Below are 16,619 nucleotides of genomic sequence, written 5' to 3'. Positions count from 1 at the left end.
CAGAACGTTTCCTGGTTGGAAGTTTTTATCTTCCCCTAATTGAGAGTTTCTGAATTTTCCAGTTACCAAATTAAACTCTTTGTGTCAATAGACAACCCCTTTACATTTTCTACCGGAATTCTAAGGCGCCAAACTTCAATTTCCACCGAATACGAAGATGCAGCATGCGGGGCCCACATGCAGAGACAGAATGGACACGCGGAACGTGACCAACGGCCGAGGCTGCGCCCATTTGGCAGGACAGGGGCTCTCCCTCCCTTCTCTCTCTCTCTCTGTCATCTCACCCACGCCTTCTCCTCTCTTCAGTTACTGTATTAAAACTGGGCAACCGCTTCTCTCTCCCATCTCTTCCCTCTCCTCCCTCTTTTCTTGCACAGGAGAAAGGAAGAGCTTCTCCCTTCCAGCTTGGCAGATTGATACAACAGATCGTCAAGGTGAGTGCACTTGCACCATTAAGAAAGAAATCGGTATTGCGCTCTGTTTCTTGGTAAACCCAGGCCATGAACAGCCATCGGTAGCCGTTTGGTAGCTTCTGTTGCATCAACTGCAAATGCAGTCGTTTCTTTCTTGGATGTGCAGTTCTTCCCCCAAAATCCCTGTACATGTTGCTGTGATTTTCAGTATATCATAGGATATTTGAGTTTGTAGGTTGCGGAAGGATCAGAAGCCGTTCCTCCATCTTGGTTAATTTCTTCCATTTCTATTATAGCCAGCTCAGTGGTTGATTTCTGAGAAAGAGAGATGATGTGCTATTAGTGCTTCCCTTTTGACTCTTGATTAGTAATTTCTTAATGCAAGCAGATTTGAACTCTTGCCAACAGATTTGCACATGTGCACCGTCCACTCTGCTTTTATTTTTCTTCTCCCTTTTTCTTGTCGAGCCTAGTTTACTCCTCCAGTTCGGCAGTTCCAACTGCGCAACGCGCTACCAATTCCTTGCATCCAATAGTTTACTTGAGATTTAGCGCTTTACGACATGCTTTACACCTAAACACCGAACGATTAGAAGATCCGCTTGGCCGTGTAACCAGCTTTATTTATGCACTATATATTCTATTCAGGCCGGTCTCTAATCACAGGAGCTTTTCTGACAGAGAGCAGTTAAGGAGGTAAACCATGAGGACAAGGAATGCGACAATGTCAAAGGTTGGAGACGAAATTTGAGCATCATTCCTCAAAATTCTTTCTTCTGAAGAAATTATGTGTGCTTTATTTACCGAGATTTTCCTCCCCTTTATCTGTGTAGTCATCGTCGTGGCCCAAGGCGAAGACGGTGGTGAAGAAATGGCTCAACCTGAAGAATTCAGAGTTCCATACGGATTGTATCAGTAAGTATCTCATCACCAAGTCTGAAAGCCATCCTTCTCCTTCCCAAATGTTTTTTTTTCCAATCTTTGTGTAGTATATTTAGGAATCTCCAGACATAGTAGTTTAGGATTGATTGTAATCATCATAGGATACATGCCTTATCTTTAGAAGAGGCTTCTTGTCCTCTAAACTTTGTACTCTATATATTCCGCTATCGAGGCTCAATACAAAACACACAATATTACACGTAATCTATTCCTCTTGCATGGTATCATGAATTTAGGTTCTAATCTTAGGCCACAAACCACCGCTTCCGCCACGCCACCACCGGGGAGATCCACGATCGCCATGGCCTAAACCTCACCTAGAAAGGAAGTTCAGCCGGCAAGGGGGAGTGCAGGACCAGATCCCACACCACCGGGTCATTGAAGATTATAAGGAAATCCTCCAAGCAACCGCGGTGAACAGAGAAAAAACTGGCATGAACACCATAGATGTTCGTCAGCAGCGATCGCACTTGGTTCGTGGTTACCGAAGGCTTGATGCCGACCACCTGCATCGCCAGGGCAAGCGACAGCCTAGCCTCCTCTCTAGCCAGGTCCTTCGACCGGGAAATGGAGCAGAAACCATGACGTGGTCGACGTTCGGGGGCGCCATGCACGGAAGCGAAGGGGGGAGGCTCTGGAGAAAGCCTTGTCGATGGCGAGGGTTTAGCGGCCGCACAAATGGATGGCACCGAGAAAGACCTTACGGTGGACGGAGATGCAGCGGACGGGGTGGCGGATTGCACCAGAGAGGCAGACCATTGCGGTGGGGCCGGTCGAGGTAGCAGAGCCTGCCAGGACAACGAGGGGGGACGGGGGCACCAACGGACACGAGTAGGAGGCGATGCCGCCCTAGGAGAGCGAGGGTGCCTACACTAATGTGCATGGTGCCCTACTTGCTTGCACCTCAAACACCGCGACGGGTTGTGGCACGCAGCCACCACATGGTCAAGGGAAAGGCAGTTGAAGCACCGCTCGACAAGGTCAGCTGGCACTGCCCTGAAGGTCAGAGGTGGGGCGTGGCAACCGCGACCGACGCCGGCGCTTCTTCACGACCATCCGCCAGCCATCATCGTCTGGGGTTAACTTAGACAACAGCGGGGCAGCAGGGTTCGTTCCACGACCGAGCTCGGGCCAATGGCACTCAGAGGCCACCAGCAAAGACTGCAGCCTAGTAGACTGTGAAGGATGCAAAGGGCGTGTGACACGACCATGTCCAGAGCCGGAAGCCAGCTGATGGTCCTCGAAAGGACGAGAGAGATCCTAGGCGCTGGTTTTGCCTTTGGAATCGTCATGGAGGAGGCTAAGGGGCACATGTCTGGATGAGGAAGGCACATTCGAGGCCATGGAGGAGGTGGAGGATGGGCTGAAGAGAAACCAATCAGGGAGCTCCGAGCCAGAGGAGAGGGCCCAACCAACTCGGGTTTGAAGGGTGTGGCGTGGGGATTGAGAGGGGAGGACCTGGCCCGAGAGATCACGAACGAGGCAGGGAGGGCGGTAAGGCGGGGGAAGGTTGCGCCAACTGTGGAGGTTGGGGAGGCTGTACGGAGCGAGAGTTAGAGCGCTCCATCCTAGCTCTACTCTATATATTTCGTCCTCGAGACTCAATACAAAACACATAATATTCTACGCAATCTATTACTCTTACACTTTGGCATGGCTAATCACAAGACTGACGCGTTTGACTAGATGAGAGCTCTCGCGGGGGGCAGCAGCATCAGGAGAGGAGGAAGAGCTGCTCGGACAAAGATGGCAGCATTCTCACAAGGAGAAACCTGCCAGGTACTTGCAGCATACATTGCAACTTTTTTCAAGCAGTGCACAACAAGTACTGTTCTCTCGTGTTCCAAAAGCATCAAAAAGAGACAGCACGGTCACTCTTGCCCTTTCCACGTTTACCTCACGACATGGCAATACACTGAGTTTTAAAGAATTTCTCACCGAGTTCAATTTGGTTTGAATCTTTCTTCATCTTTTATATTCGTTTTTGCCCATGCTGACATGCGTGTGTTTGCTTAGGTGGTTGGCTGGTGGAGAGGTCTGGCAACCTGAGGCCTCATCCTCCCCGCTATGGATCACCGGCGCCGAGCTCGTCGTGGCGGCCTCCCAAGGAACTCAGGTGAGCGGTGAGAGCTGAGCTGGATGCGTCTCAGCGTATCTCGGCTTACGTCTGCCGATGGAAACCTGCGTATTTTTATGCATGCGATTTAATCGGGGTATGGCACAAACAAAAACAGCAGGCTCTGACATGTCATGTCAACATGCTGCCGTGAGTCCATCGATCCAGCTCATTTTGAATGGATGTTCACAGGTCAAATTGAGCTGAGTTCAAACGATTTCGTCGAGTTCGTTGCAACTGGATGACACTAGGAATGATACTTTGGGACTGCCGACCTGCGGCATCTTCTTTTTTTCCTTGTCTTGAATTTATCTAGCATAGGGACAGTGGTTGCAGCAGACGTAGGCAATTGTATGCTCTCTCTTAGCTGAGGCTAATGACGGTGCTGCGTATATTATTCATCCCTAATCCTATCTTCTGATACCAGGATTATTGCTAACTGACTGCGATTACTTGGTTTATACGTATGTGTGTTCAGGATATTCGTGGGGACGTGGAACGTGGGAGGGAGAGCACCGCACCAAGGGCTGGATCTCTCGGACTGGCTCATCGACGGACCTTCTTCCTCCTCTGCTCACATCTACGTTCTTGGGTAGGTTCTTATACTAGCTAGAGTACTAAAATATACTATACTTGGCTCTTGTATATTGCTAGTTAAGCTAGTATTCTTGGAAGGCTTGTTTTCTTTCTGAAACTGATGAGAGTAAATGGTGGTCGTTGTCGCCGCCGTCAGAGTAGCGGTGCTATTCATTTCTGAAGACCGGCATGCCCTGCAAGTACTTACTGGCATGGCTAGGAATGGGCTGGCTGAGTAGATGCCATAGGTGAGTTGTTTGATGGAGTGAAGCTCCACTCATGCTAATCATGAAACAAGAGTACTCTGGCTCATAGGAATTGGCTGGGTTGGTGTGGAATTATGGCATGATGTACTTTACATGGGAGCATGGCATGGGTTTCAGTGTTTGGGTTTCTGCAGCTAATCATGGTTATTCCATCACTCTTTCAGCACCCTTGAATGTTGTAGCACATAGGAAATGGCAGTTTTATTCCATTTGTTTATTCTTCGTTCCCTGATTGGTCGACCTACCATGCCCGGAGTTCCATTATGCTCTGTGGAAACAGTGGCATGATGCATTTCGTTCGACCAACTTTTACAGTCTAAGGCGTGTGATGTCTGCATATTTATAAAGGCATGTTGGCCTGAATATGGTTTTTTTAGATAATGGAAAAAAGTTCCAACCTTTTGCATTCTGTCATGCATATCTGATTATGGTTATTCCATAGCTTTCAGGAAATTGTGCCATTGAACGCTGGAAATGTACTTGGAGCAGAAGACAAGGGACCCGCTTACGAGTGGCTCAATCTCATCGGCCGAGACCTGAACCCTTCCTCCTCGGAGACGGGGAGAAGCTACAGTTTTGCCTCAGGTCACCGGCACGCCGCCGAGACGAGTCCCGAGCTTCTTCACAAGGCCAGGGTCAGCTTCTCGGACTTGCTGGCAGTGGAGGACAGGCTCAGCACAGTGTCAGAACCGGACGACGACAGCGAGCCTTCCACCTCGACCCCGGAATCGAGCAGCGAGGAGGAGGCGAGCGACTTTGCGGCGCACGGGAGGGCGGGGCATGGATACCGGCTCGCTGCTAGCAAGCAGATGGTCGGCATCTTCCTCTGCGTCTGGGTCCGGTCCGACCTCATGCCCTTTGTCACCAGCCTCAAGGTTTCTTGTGTCGGAAGGGGCATCATGGGGTACATGGGAAATAAGGTCGATCTTCGATGACGGTGAAATTCGTAGGCTACTGATTAAAATTTGCAAAAAAATCCCGATCCTGAGTTTCTATTTGTCTATATGAATTAATGAAGGGCTCGATCTCGGTAAGCCTGACGCTGCAAGGGAGCTCGACGCTGTGCTTCGTGTGCACGCACCTGGCGTCCGGCGAGAAGGACGGCGACGAGGTGCGGAGGAACAGCGACGTCGCTGAGATCCTAAAGAGGACGCGGTTCTCCAGGCCGCCGACGCTATCGCCGGAGACCATCTTGGAGCACGAGTAAGCTAGGCCTCCTCTTTTCTTGGACCAAGAACACACCGATCCATACGTAACAATGCCTGAGTGAGTGCCCTGCATATATGTTCTGCAGCAAGATCATATGGCTCGGCGACCTCAACTACCGGCTGACGAGCAGCTGCGGCGACACGCTGGAGTTGCTCGAGAGGAACGATTGGCAAGCGTTGCTGGAGAAAGATCAGGTGCGAGAAATTATATGATGTGCAGATTTGAAGCAACGATTTCCCATTTTTTTCCCGGCTGGTGAGCTCACTTGTTTGACTGTCGCTGCAGCTCCGGATGGAGCAGAGAGCCGGGCGCGTGTTCGCGGGCTGGGAGGAAGGGCGCATTCGCTTCCCGCCGACGTACAAGTACCTGGCCGAGTCCGACGCCTACGCCATGATCCTGCTGAGCAGCTCCTCCGGGTCCCGGGAGAAGAAGCGCACCCCGGCATGGTAAATGCTGTTATCAGAATACACAGTCAATGCCCATCTCTCTCATCAGCACGAGATTAGTTGGATCGGTTGGGACTTTGTTAGGTGTCACATGCTCTAGTGTCATCCACTGCATGCAGCATGAGGACATGCACGATCGAGCACGACGCGTTCATCATCCCAGCTAGCCACATGCATTCGCGTTGTACCTTGATCATGTGACCTCTAAACGCCTTCCTGGTTTTGACTTAATCTCCATGTTTCTGTCACCGTCTTATCTTGCACATCACAAGCCAAGAAAGATATTACAATAAGCCAATAAGGACCAGGCCGTGCCACGTTCTATCTATGATTCGAGGCCGACAGAAAAGAGCGAGATTGATTCCAAATTGTTAAGCATTCGGGACCAGATGCTCTGAATTTAGCTGTTGATTAGTGACGGTCTATCGAAATTGATTAGTAGTAATAGATTAGCCTCGGACTAGGAGTGGCGTAGACGGTAGACTCGAGGGTGGCCAGTCCTTGTCGAGCCCCGGTTGGTTGCCTACTGTTGCAGCAAGCATGGGGAAGCTAGCAGCTGCCAACTGCTTTATGCATGCACGTAGTTAAAATATTCAATTGTGACAGTGCATCATCTTTCTTTCGCCGACATTCCCTAATCACCCTGTCGCAGCGGTAGCGGCATTTTCAGATTGATTTCGAATTGGCTCACGCGCGCATGCATCAATGCATGTGTAACTTTTTGCAGGTGCGACCGCATCCTGTGGCGCGGCGAGGGGATGGAGCAGCGGTGGTACGTGCGCGGCGAGTCGCGCTTCTCGGACCACCGCCCCGTCAGCTCCCTCTTCTCCGTGCGGCTCGGCGACGGCGACGTCAAGCCTGCCGCGACAGTGCGCGCGAACGGGGGCGGCTGCAGGGACAGGGGCAGCTTCCGGCGCGGGGTGCCACCCAGGGGCGCGCACGACACGACGCGCTGCGCGGTGGAGGCGGAGGAGATGCTCCTCGTGTCACGGGCCTGCAGCCCCCATTCGTCAAGGTTCTGATATTGGCATGGCGACAACGACGACCGTGGCAACGAGAGAGCCGGCGAGCAGGGGATCGATGGATATATCGATCGAGGCAGTGGCTGCATGGAAGTTGCCCATGGCTGAGCTTTCTTGTTATGCGGCAGCTTGAGGGCGTGTGGACGGACAGTGGTGGGGGAGACATTCTTGTTGGGAACGCGCAAGCTTTTCAGGGTGTCTCGTTGGAAAGAATGTGCTTTCTTGCGATTTTTTTTGTTTCTCTTTCGCGAGGGAGGGAATCGAGGAACTTGCAGTGTGAGCATGGAGAGCTGCTGTATTCAAGTAGCCATGTTTTTAGGTGATGAGCAGCTCTGAGTCAATGGAGTAGTATGGTTCACCCTAAAAAAGGAAGAAGAGGGAGAAGTTTCACACACAGCTATTTCGCACATCTGAACCGAACCTATTGTAGAAAGCAACTTCTGAACTCAGAAAACCCATTTTTCTAGATAATTGAATAGTCATATCCCAGAACAAAAACCCAACGGTTTGGTAAACAATAATCATCCAACAGAAAAACACAGTCCGGACGTCTGGTTAAGAAATGATTTTGAAGTTGGTGAAGAAAAGAAAAAAGATTTAGTTGGAAGGTTAAGCCAAAGCTGTCAGGAGTTTCATCTCTCTGCGTTAGCATGGCGATTTTATGGGCCCAATCTGCTCCGGAGACGTGAGGGCCCAAGTCAATGGAAGGTGGCCACCTGAGGTCTGAGGGCTGAAGTTAACAATCAACATAGTGGCTGAAAGTTGGGCTTATACCATACATCCGGGGTAAGCCCATCGTTTGTTGCTTGGAGGCCCTTTCCATGGTGACATTCACGTCGGATGTCACCCACCCGTCGCTCGTTAGAAGGACGATATATTTCAAAGGTGACATATTATCTATAAAAGTTTGTATTCGGCCTCCCCACGCCATTATGTGCACAAAGGAGAGGAGAGGAGAGCAACAAAGCCCTACAGGAATTCTTCAGTTTTGGAGGTAAATATTCTCCTGCTCTACAAGCTCGTGGAGGCAGACGTGGGGCTCAGACGAGTAGAGTCCATGTGATGGCTCAGTTTTGACTGGATCCTGCTCGCCACACTTGTAGATAGGTGGAGACCATAGATGCACGCATTTCATTTCCCATATGGGAAGATGGTGTCTACACTTGAGGGCATCTTGCTCCTGCTTGGCCTACCATGTGTGGGGCAAGCGGTGAGTGCAAAGGATGTAGGTCTCACCTGGCGTGACGACATACTGGTATGGTTCGGTGCCATTATTCGGAGGGACGACGCCCCCACGTATAGGATGATACCTAGGTTTGGGACGAACGAACCTACCTAGAGGTGGCTACTCCAGTTTGTTGTACATTACTTATATGGCGTTCCTTCACATGCTTAATGTTCTGTCTCTACGTACTTAATATTTTTCATTTTCTAATTGACAGGTGGATTACATCCACCCCGCGGCGAGCGACGACGATGTTTCTAGACATTTGGAGGCCTACTTGTTGTGGTTGTTCGGATAGATCACGTTCACCACCAACAACAGCAACTCGCTCTCCAAGAGCTTGATCATGTATGCCATGGAGATAGTCGATGCCAGATTGGGGGAGGTCCTTCAGTACAGTTAGTCTTTTGATGTGCTAGCCGTGACTTATAGGGCTTTATGTAAGGCCTACATAAAGGCGGATTCGGGCACATCTTTTTTGGCTGCCCGCTTTTCTTCTCCAGCCATGGTCGTACGAGCGGATTGCCATTGGCTATCTGGTACTAGACCATACCCCCTACGACACGACGCCAGACGACGAGGATGGACACACCATAGGTTCAATGTTGTGCCGACGACGGGTAAGATCTCTTTAGATCTCACGTCTTTCTTATGTTGACTCCATTAATTTTTTGTCTAAAGATTCTTCTCTACGCAACCATCATGGGACAATGCCCAGACGTACGGGGTGTACCTAGACTTCACAGTCTAGTTTGATGACCTCATGGTTGGCGATGTGAGGTGGACCCCGTATTCCTACGAGGACGTAGTCAGACATACCCCTTAGGTATGTCTTCATTGTGCACGCGAGACAAGAACTACTAGCTGATGAGGAAGGCTGTCATCCTCGACATCTTCATCGAGGACTATGCGTAGCATCAGATGATACGCCAGTTTGGCTGGTACCCGTAGTTCCCCTTACCCTCATCCGGATCGTGCTTGCTCACATGCACATGTAAATTTTTTGATTCATTGTTTTCAATCTTCATTGAAGCACCATACCTCATTTATTAACTCATCTCGCATGATGTCACGAAAGGGTACATCAGTAACTACCATGTGGGCAACACGTATTCAACCGTGGATAATGCGCCAGGGGATATTGTTGATGAGGACCAGCCGCACTATGTGGACGTATTTGTGGAGTACCTACCTTGGTTTCTACATCGGACAAGAACCTAGGTGACGTACACACCATCCGAGGTGCCAACTTACGCAACACACGTGCGGGACACTTACCCGGTGCACAGGGACCAGGCACGATTGTTGCCTTGTTTGTGGTATGTTTCTTTAACACCAATAATAGTTGTTCCCTAAATTAATTTACAAATAACTCATGTCAACCTGCGTAACATTCGTTCAAAGAGGGACCCAGTGCACCGAATAGAGGTGTAAGCCGGTACTAACGTCGAGCAACTAGACAATGGGATATATGTCCCTACCTCCAAGATATGTGGGGCATTCCGCATGATCTATGACAAGATGTAGAAGATCATGAAGATATTCACTCGTAGGTCCATTGCGTATGTTTCTTATTGACCCTTTGTTGCTTGGTCGGCTTAGACGCCTCCTATTCGGCCCCCTCGCCCCTCCGCGATGACGATGACCACTGCTCCAAGTCCTCACCTCTCAGTGACATTTATGGCTTGGCCTCACCCGCCACCACGTCTGACGTACCCTAAGCACTATGACGACAACTCCTCTAGGCCATCTTACACTGGTGTCGGTGAGCGCTATGGCGGTAGCTCCTCCATACCATCTTACACTGGTGCTAGAGAGCTAGGTACCTCTGTCAAGAATATGTTATGTACTTCATTAATTTCCCATTCGTAATTAGTGCTAACATATTTTGCTTCGTAAACCACATGGAGAGATCGAGAATTTCAATGGCATACAAGCGACGATGGAGTACCTGGAGTAGGTCATCACGGAGGGTACCACACACTACTTGGCTGGTTTTGACACCTTCCTTGTCCCGGGTCATACACATGACGAGATCAGGACCTCCTAGTTAGGCAGTGCACCTCCCGTAGCATGCAGTAGACCCAGATGGAGTACACAATGATAGCTCCCAACGACCGGCCTTCGTGGACACTCATCTCGTCAGACCCGCTCACATACTCAGCGAACCACGTGAGAGCACGAGGCTGCAGGACATTGAGACTGTATGAGCATAGGGAGATCATCCCGAAGCGGAGACGCATTTAGTGTTTAGTGACTATGTTGCTTTTATCGGATATTGTACATGTCTTATTCTACTATGTTAGTATCATGAACTTCTTAGACATATGACTCAAGTAATTGTTCCATCATTTTTAGGGACTACTTTATTTATTACTAACGTTAAAAATTGCTATGTCAAATATCTCAAAAACAATCAATTCAAAGATTTGATTACTCAATATTCAACCAGAATAGATTCACAACAGTACAAACATAGAATTTTCTATGGAACAAAATTAGTCCTAATTTCATTGAAGAAAATATAGGTACTTGTTGGCCGTTGGAATTACGACATATACATGTTGCCCGTTGAACAAGCGACAAATAGCAAGGCCTATCTACACTGACAAGCCACGTCGACCTGTCACCTGTTAAATGGGTGACACTTTCCTGTCACCCTTCCAACATGTGACATAAGTTTATATTTGCAATTTTTCAAAACAGTAGCATATATTTGCAATTTTTAATTTAAAAATATAAAAATAAAAAGGTACCAGCTAGGGTCCAGGCCCAGCAGAATGAGACGTCAACTGTGCTCGGTCGCTGTGCGGTGTGTACTACTTCCTACATGTAGCACAAGAGACGAGAGCCTTTTTTTGTTGGCGTGCCATGGCATTGACCGGCAACACAAAGAAGAAGATGCGGCAGGATCCAGGCATATGCCATTAGCGGTACGGTAAGGTTTCGGTTCAGTTCGAAAAGATCTTAGTTGGTAAGAGATTGCTGTCATCTCATCTCTGGAAATAAATAGATTAAATTATTATTATGGTGCTACTAAAATCAGGTTGGGGTGTCCCAAGTCCAAGAAGGTGGGGGTGGGGTGGGGTTAAAGTCACGCACGCGTGCCAACCACGAATGGTCGTATGCCTTGGAAGCGTCTTTAAGGTACAATATTGACCGCCTCCCTCCTCGCCGGCGGTGATAGTGGTGAAGAGTCAGTCAGTCCATGAATTAGCCCACGAGGCCAGCCTACGACGATGACAAATTACTAGCGCTGACTAGTTTACGCCTTCCCGGCTCCGGAGACACCGCGAAAGGAGGAACGCCACCACCCGCATTTTTGGTTTGTGTCCACGGGAGCCCTACCAAAGTTTAGCATTACTAAAATTTGGACAATGCCAAAATACGGATGAAAAAAAATGATGTTTGGATTGCAGCTTATCAATTCACGAACAATGCCAAAATGTGGACAAAAAACTGTTATTTGGATTTTAGTCTTGACAATCTTTTCTAAAGTGGTGAGCATAACACGTGAGACTCACGTATCATTATTTTTTCTGATAAAATAAATTAGATCTTATTTTGTAGATTTAATTGTAAGAAATATAACGGTGTAAACAGATTATAATTTTAATATACGGTTTAGTAGATTTAGGAATTTAAAACTTGTTAATCTATAGGTTATGAAATCCGTGCACGTCCATCGGCTTTCGCCCGTGTTCTTGCCCGCGTCCGCAGTAGAAATGAGCTAGACAACGCTAAATATTTTGTTGGCATACTAAAATTTGATAGCGAACCAAACGGCAATCAAATCTCGTAGTCACGCTGATATTTTGATATGGCTGACCAAACATACCCTAGATCACTCGCTTAGTTGAAGGAGTAGCGCCTCCCCCGGCCGTGCCCTCCCTCCACCGGCGAGTGAGGGAGGACCGGCGATGCACGCGTCGCGCCAACACATTGAGCTTGCGCAGCAGGCAGGCGAGGCGAGGCGTCGCTTCCACGACAGCCACCCGGGTCCGGCCGGGGGAGGCAGGCACGTCCGTTCCCACCGACACACAGCCCCCGTCCGATCTCCGGGACCACAAAGGGATGCGCGCCACGTGGAGGAGGAATCGAGAAATGTGCGCATTTCGCCAGGCCCGGATGCCCTGCACAAATCGCACTGATACCCCGTGCTTCTCCGGAAATCATGACTCCGTCCTCGCCGGTAGACACGGCGAGGGGCGTAGATGTAATTACCAGGAAAATTAGACCTCTCTTCTCCAGACAAACGAAAATTTTGCGGACTAGAGGGCTTTAAAAGCGCAAGAACGAAGAAGCGGGAAGTGCACCGCCCTCCGTCTCGGTCTCCTCTGCTCTGCTCTGCTCCTCCTCGCTTCCTTTTGGTGCCGTGCCGTCTAGGGTTTCCTTCCTCCTCCTCTCCGCAGCCGTCGCCGCTCTCCTCCAGATCTAACGCCAGGTGCGTACGTCCCCTCCCCCTGCCCCTTTGCTCCGCAAGCGACCGGTTCGACCTCCATTAGATCCCCACTTCGTTCCGTTCCGAAGCTGCTCGGTGCGCCTCGAATCGAGAGATCTCGATACGTAGCGGTTTGCCTGTCGGATTAGCTGCGCGTCCCCGGCCGGGTTGTGCTGCGGAGGTTAGTTTGCTTGCCTCTCCTACTCTCGCCGCTGCTTGCGATTTAAAAGGAGGGCCTTTTTGATTTACTGGTCAATTTGGGGGGATGTGACAATTTTCTTCCAGCTGAAACATGCTTGCCCGTCCTTGCATGTAAATAAGGGAGAAGATTTTGCACAAGTCATTCAGATCGCGTGTACATCACCCATTACTACCTGTCTTCAAGTCCTTGCCCGATCTCAACAATATGCGACTGCAAGTTTAAGCCTAATAATGGCCTCCAGTAATTTCCTCTGTACATAGGCGTCTTGTCTTGCTTCTCTACCAGAATGTCCACAACAAATGCGTTGTTCACACGGCTCCCACTCTATATATAGACCAGACAACCTTGCGCATTCGCCCGCAACTCTGCTAGCTAGATTTAGCTGTCTGCAATAGGAAAGTTGTTCATCACATAACTATCACTGGCTACGACTAACCGAGTGCTCCACTCTTCTAGTTGTCTGCAATATGTAAGTTGCGTAATGACCATTTCCCTGCATATATAGACTAGGATTACCTGCGCAGTTGTGGATGTGACGGTGCTACTTGATGGACCACATTGTGCGTTCAGATATCACGTCATGAGTAATACTCTTTTTGTATGTGCTTCCGATTTGTCATTTGTTAACAGTTGGTTTGCCCTTTTCATTTGTAATGACCACACAATTTGCATCCATGCACGGCAATTATATGCCAAAAGCACATCAGATGATGTATACACACGTGATCTGTTCCACATCTTCAACATTACAAAAAGGGCACAATATGATGACTCATGTGTGTATCTTTTAATGTAAATAAACCAGACAGAATAGATAGTGACATCCATCTTAGTGAAAGAAACCTGAAAACGCTGTCATCTCAATGTGATCCTAGCTCAAAAAGATTCCTTTGTCCCATTTAATTTGATCTCTCCTGATTCCTGAAGGCTTTGACTTCCTGCTTTTAGGTGATTTAATGTTGTTTTTGGTTGAGATGTTTATGGTCACGGAACACACAAAGTGGACAATGTTTCATAGCGTAGTCAGTTTCTTATGAAACTGGTTTTGCTAAATTAGGCATGTTATTCGTTGGTCTTTATTATACTAGTGTTTTCTTTCCAGTGTAGGACTATGTCTTCAGTGTACAATGTTCCTCCAGGAAAATGTTTAAGTAACTTCAATTCAAATCAATTTAAATGGAAAGCTCGCAATCCTTGGCAGGTTGTTCTGATGGCACCCGCTGTAGAAGCCGCGAACAAGGTGGAAAGCTCACTTCAAAAGGTTCCTGCTTTAAACGAAAGAATTATGTCATCCATGTCCAGGAGATCTTTTGCCGCACATCCTTGGCATGATCTGGAGATAGGTATTCTACTCATCTTGATAGACAGTCAATTTCTACGTTGCAATCGGAACTTATATTCTTGACTCCCTGCAGGTCCTGATGCACCAACTATATTCAACTGTGTAAGGCCATCCTATCTTCAACCAATCTTCCCACCGCTTCAGTTTGTTGTACATTCTTGTGATAGTTTCATCATGTCAGTAGCATTCTGCTTTGTCTTTTCTTGGAAAACAATAACCTTTCCAAGAATAAAGAACCGAGGTCTTATGAAGTAATCGTGTCATTTCCGAACTTTTCGAGTTCATGTGCCAGCTGTCACTTTCCGGTGCATGCTCAAATGGTTTAGAAAAGCTCATAGAAGTGGATCATATTTCTTTGTCAGGTCATTGAGATACCCAGGGGCAGCAAGGTTAAATATGAGCTTGACAAGAAAACTGGATTGATAAAGGTAAAGCAAGCATGCAGTTTATGGCACCTCTTGTTGTGATTTGTGAAACTCTATTTCGTCTTCAGTTGTAAAATGTCCTGTATTCCATCTGAGTGTGTGCACATGCGCAGGTGGACCGTGTGCTGTATTCATCAGTTGTGTACCCTCACAACTATGGATTCATTCCTCGCACACTTTGTGAGGACAGTGATCCTCTGGATGTGCTGGTCATAATGCAGGTATGTCTTAATTTTAGTTTTATGAATTGTGAAATTGTATACTCATAGTAAGTTGTAGTCTTAGATATATAAAAACATGTTCCGAGCAATCATGTGCTTAAGAACTAATTAGTAGTCTTTTAGAGCCAACTCGCACTTACAAATATTACCATTTCTCATTTCTGCATATGTTTGAGAAGCTGTTTAAAATGTAACTTTTGTGCATACAGGAGCCAGTTATACCAGGTTGTTTCCTACGCGCAAAGGCAATTGGCCTTATGCCTATGATTGATCAGGTTTGCTTCCATCTCTCAACTCTGACTTGTTCGTGGATTGCAAAGAATCCTAATGCCTGAATTTGTTTGGATAGGGAGAGGCAGATGACAAGATCATTGCTGTGTGTGCTGATGATCCCGAATACAGGCATTACAATGATATCAAGGAGCTCCCACCTCACCGCTTGGCTGAAATCAGGCGCTTCTTTGAGGACTGTATCCTTTTTTACCCGTTCAGTATTTAGTTATGTTAGCTAAGAGTATCCTACATTAAATAATTAACGCTTTCATCATGCTTGCGAAATTCTACCAACTTGTTGGCAACATACTACGTACTTGGAAAAAATGAAACATACTAAGGTTTTGACCTGAACATCACGGTCTCTTTAACAATACCTGTGCACATTTCTAGATTCATTTGCCATTCTTTGGTTGATTAACCATTGAGCCCTTATCATGTGTTGAACATGCAACTCTGGGAATAATTGCCTCCTCTTAGATTGAATGCTTTCTTTAACCGGGACATTCAGATAAGAAGAATGAGAACAAGGAGGTTGCTGTGAACGACTTTCTGCCCGCAAGTGCCGCCTATGAAGCCATACAACATTCCATGTGAGCTCTTTGACCTAGTCCTGATCATGCTTGTAACGGTGGTTTGTCTAAGATATGTGCTCGTCTCAAGCTGACCGGCGGCAATGTGGTTTTGTTACACAGGGATCTGTACGCTACCTACATTGTGGAGGGCCTGAGGAGGTAGGCTGCTGCTGCTGCGTGGTGGTCCGGTGCCTGGTTCGTCATCACTGTCCGGGACCGGGAGGATGTTGACGAAAACTGTGGAGAAGATACCGTTACCTTATGAAACATGTACTGCTATTTTGTTGGTGTGTCTTGTATACCGCCGGTAATGAACCCCTAATCAATCAACCCCCTTGGGAATTAGTAGTAGAAGCAGCTAGTAGCACAAAGAAATTGATGAAATATTCTTTTCTCGGCCACAAGTGCCTAATATGTTGTACTCCATTAATCCCAAAATATTCATTCTATTTGTGTTAAGTTTCATCGACAAAGATTGGATTTGTTCTTTTGTATGTCGCCAGTGTTGCGGCAAGCTTGGGGCAAGTAGAAGAGAGGGATTGCTGAATTTTCATGTCAAACTACCAGATTCTTTACCAAAAATGACAGATGGAGGATTCAGCTCATCTGAAATTCATCCCTATTTTGATCACACTGCTGCACAATCACTCACAATTCCATCCGAGTCGCAGTAAAACCGGCTGGCAAGCTAGCAGCATACACAAGAAGCAATGTTCATCTCACTGAATGCAAGAATGTAAATCGGATTCAGAGGACAAGAAAGAAAGCAAGAAGCTTCTTCTTCTCATTAAATCATAGATTAATCATCGAACAATGCAAGTCCCAGCACTAACAACTCCTAAGGAATTTCAATGAAAACCATTCAACTCAATTCAATCTGAAAATTTACTTGTCGAACTACCAATATGTTGATCAAACTTGTCAG

General features: G+C 47.7%; 2 protein-coding genes across 4 annotated transcripts; both read left to right on the top strand.

The window, feature by feature from the left end:
• Window positions 1-270: 270 nt before the first annotated feature.
• LOC133885190 (type I inositol polyphosphate 5-phosphatase 8-like) lies at window positions 271-7,378 on the top strand. Its single transcript, XM_062324864.1, has 11 exons — window positions 271-434; window positions 1,095-1,146; window positions 1,247-1,328; window positions 3,042-3,134; window positions 3,372-3,471; window positions 3,950-4,063; window positions 4,756-5,233; window positions 5,332-5,516; window positions 5,608-5,716; window positions 5,808-5,968; window positions 6,696-7,378. The coding sequence occupies exons 2-11, from the start codon at window positions 1,117-1,119 to the stop codon at window positions 6,988-6,990; spliced, it is 1,647 nt and encodes a 548-aa protein (XP_062180848.1). The 5' UTR covers window positions 271-434; window positions 1,095-1,116; the 3' UTR covers window positions 6,991-7,378.
• Window positions 7,379-12,498: 5,120 nt separating this feature from the next.
• LOC133884605 (soluble inorganic pyrophosphatase 4) lies at window positions 12,499-16,153 on the top strand. 3 transcript variants are annotated; one of them, XM_062324069.1, is made up of 9 exons: window positions 12,499-12,659; window positions 14,060-14,201; window positions 14,274-14,302; window positions 14,563-14,628; window positions 14,739-14,846; window positions 15,056-15,121; window positions 15,196-15,316; window positions 15,631-15,712; window positions 15,815-16,153. In XM_062324069.1, exons 2-9 carry the CDS (start codon window positions 14,069-14,071, stop codon window positions 15,855-15,857), a joined length of 648 nt encoding a protein of 215 aa, XP_062180053.1. In that variant the 5' UTR covers window positions 12,499-12,659; window positions 14,060-14,068; the 3' UTR covers window positions 15,858-16,153. The 3 variants fall into 3 exon arrangements, with proteins under 3 accessions (XP_062180053.1, XP_062180055.1, XP_062180054.1); XM_062324070.1 differs by having other exon boundaries at window positions 12,515-12,837; XM_062324071.1 differs by lacking the exon at window positions 15,815-16,153 and having other exon boundaries at window positions 15,631-15,716.
• Window positions 16,154-16,619: the final 466 nt, after the last annotated feature.

Source organism: Phragmites australis, chromosome 11 (genome assembly GCF_958298935.1).
Source record: "Phragmites australis chromosome 11, lpPhrAust1.1, whole genome shotgun sequence".
In the NCBI taxonomy this organism is placed as follows: domain Eukaryota; kingdom Viridiplantae; phylum Streptophyta; class Magnoliopsida; order Poales; family Poaceae; genus Phragmites; species Phragmites australis.
The sequence above is the reverse complement of the archived record's forward strand: the minus strand, read 5'-3'. Positions and strand labels throughout refer to the sequence as shown.

What these genes read in the sequence shown, in the direction of transcription:
- LOC133884605 (XM_062324069.1), top strand. Translation starts at nt 14,069, where the DNA reads ATGGCACCCGCTGTAGAAGCCGCGAACAAGGTGGAAAGCTCACTTCAA. An exon ending in CAGGCGCTTCTTTGAGGACT is followed by an intron (nt 15,317 to 15,630) that starts GTATCCTTTTTT and finishes CGGGACATTCAG; the next exon opens with ATAAGAAGAATGAGAACAAG. An exon ending in GAAGCCATACAACATTCCAT is followed by an intron (nt 15,713 to 15,814) that starts GTGAGCTCTTTG and finishes TTTGTTACACAG; the next exon opens with GGATCTGTACGCTACCTACA.
- LOC133885190 (XM_062324864.1), top strand. Translation starts at nt 1,117, where the DNA reads ATGAGGACAAGGAATGCGACAATGTCAAAG. An exon ending in GGAATGCGACAATGTCAAAG is followed by an intron (nt 1,147 to 1,246) that starts GTTGGAGACGAA and finishes TTATCTGTGTAG; the next exon opens with TCATCGTCGTGGCCCAAGGC. An exon ending in GTTCCATACGGATTGTATCA is followed by an intron (nt 1,329 to 3,041) that starts GTAAGTATCTCA and finishes GCGTTTGACTAG; the next exon opens with ATGAGAGCTCTCGCGGGGGG.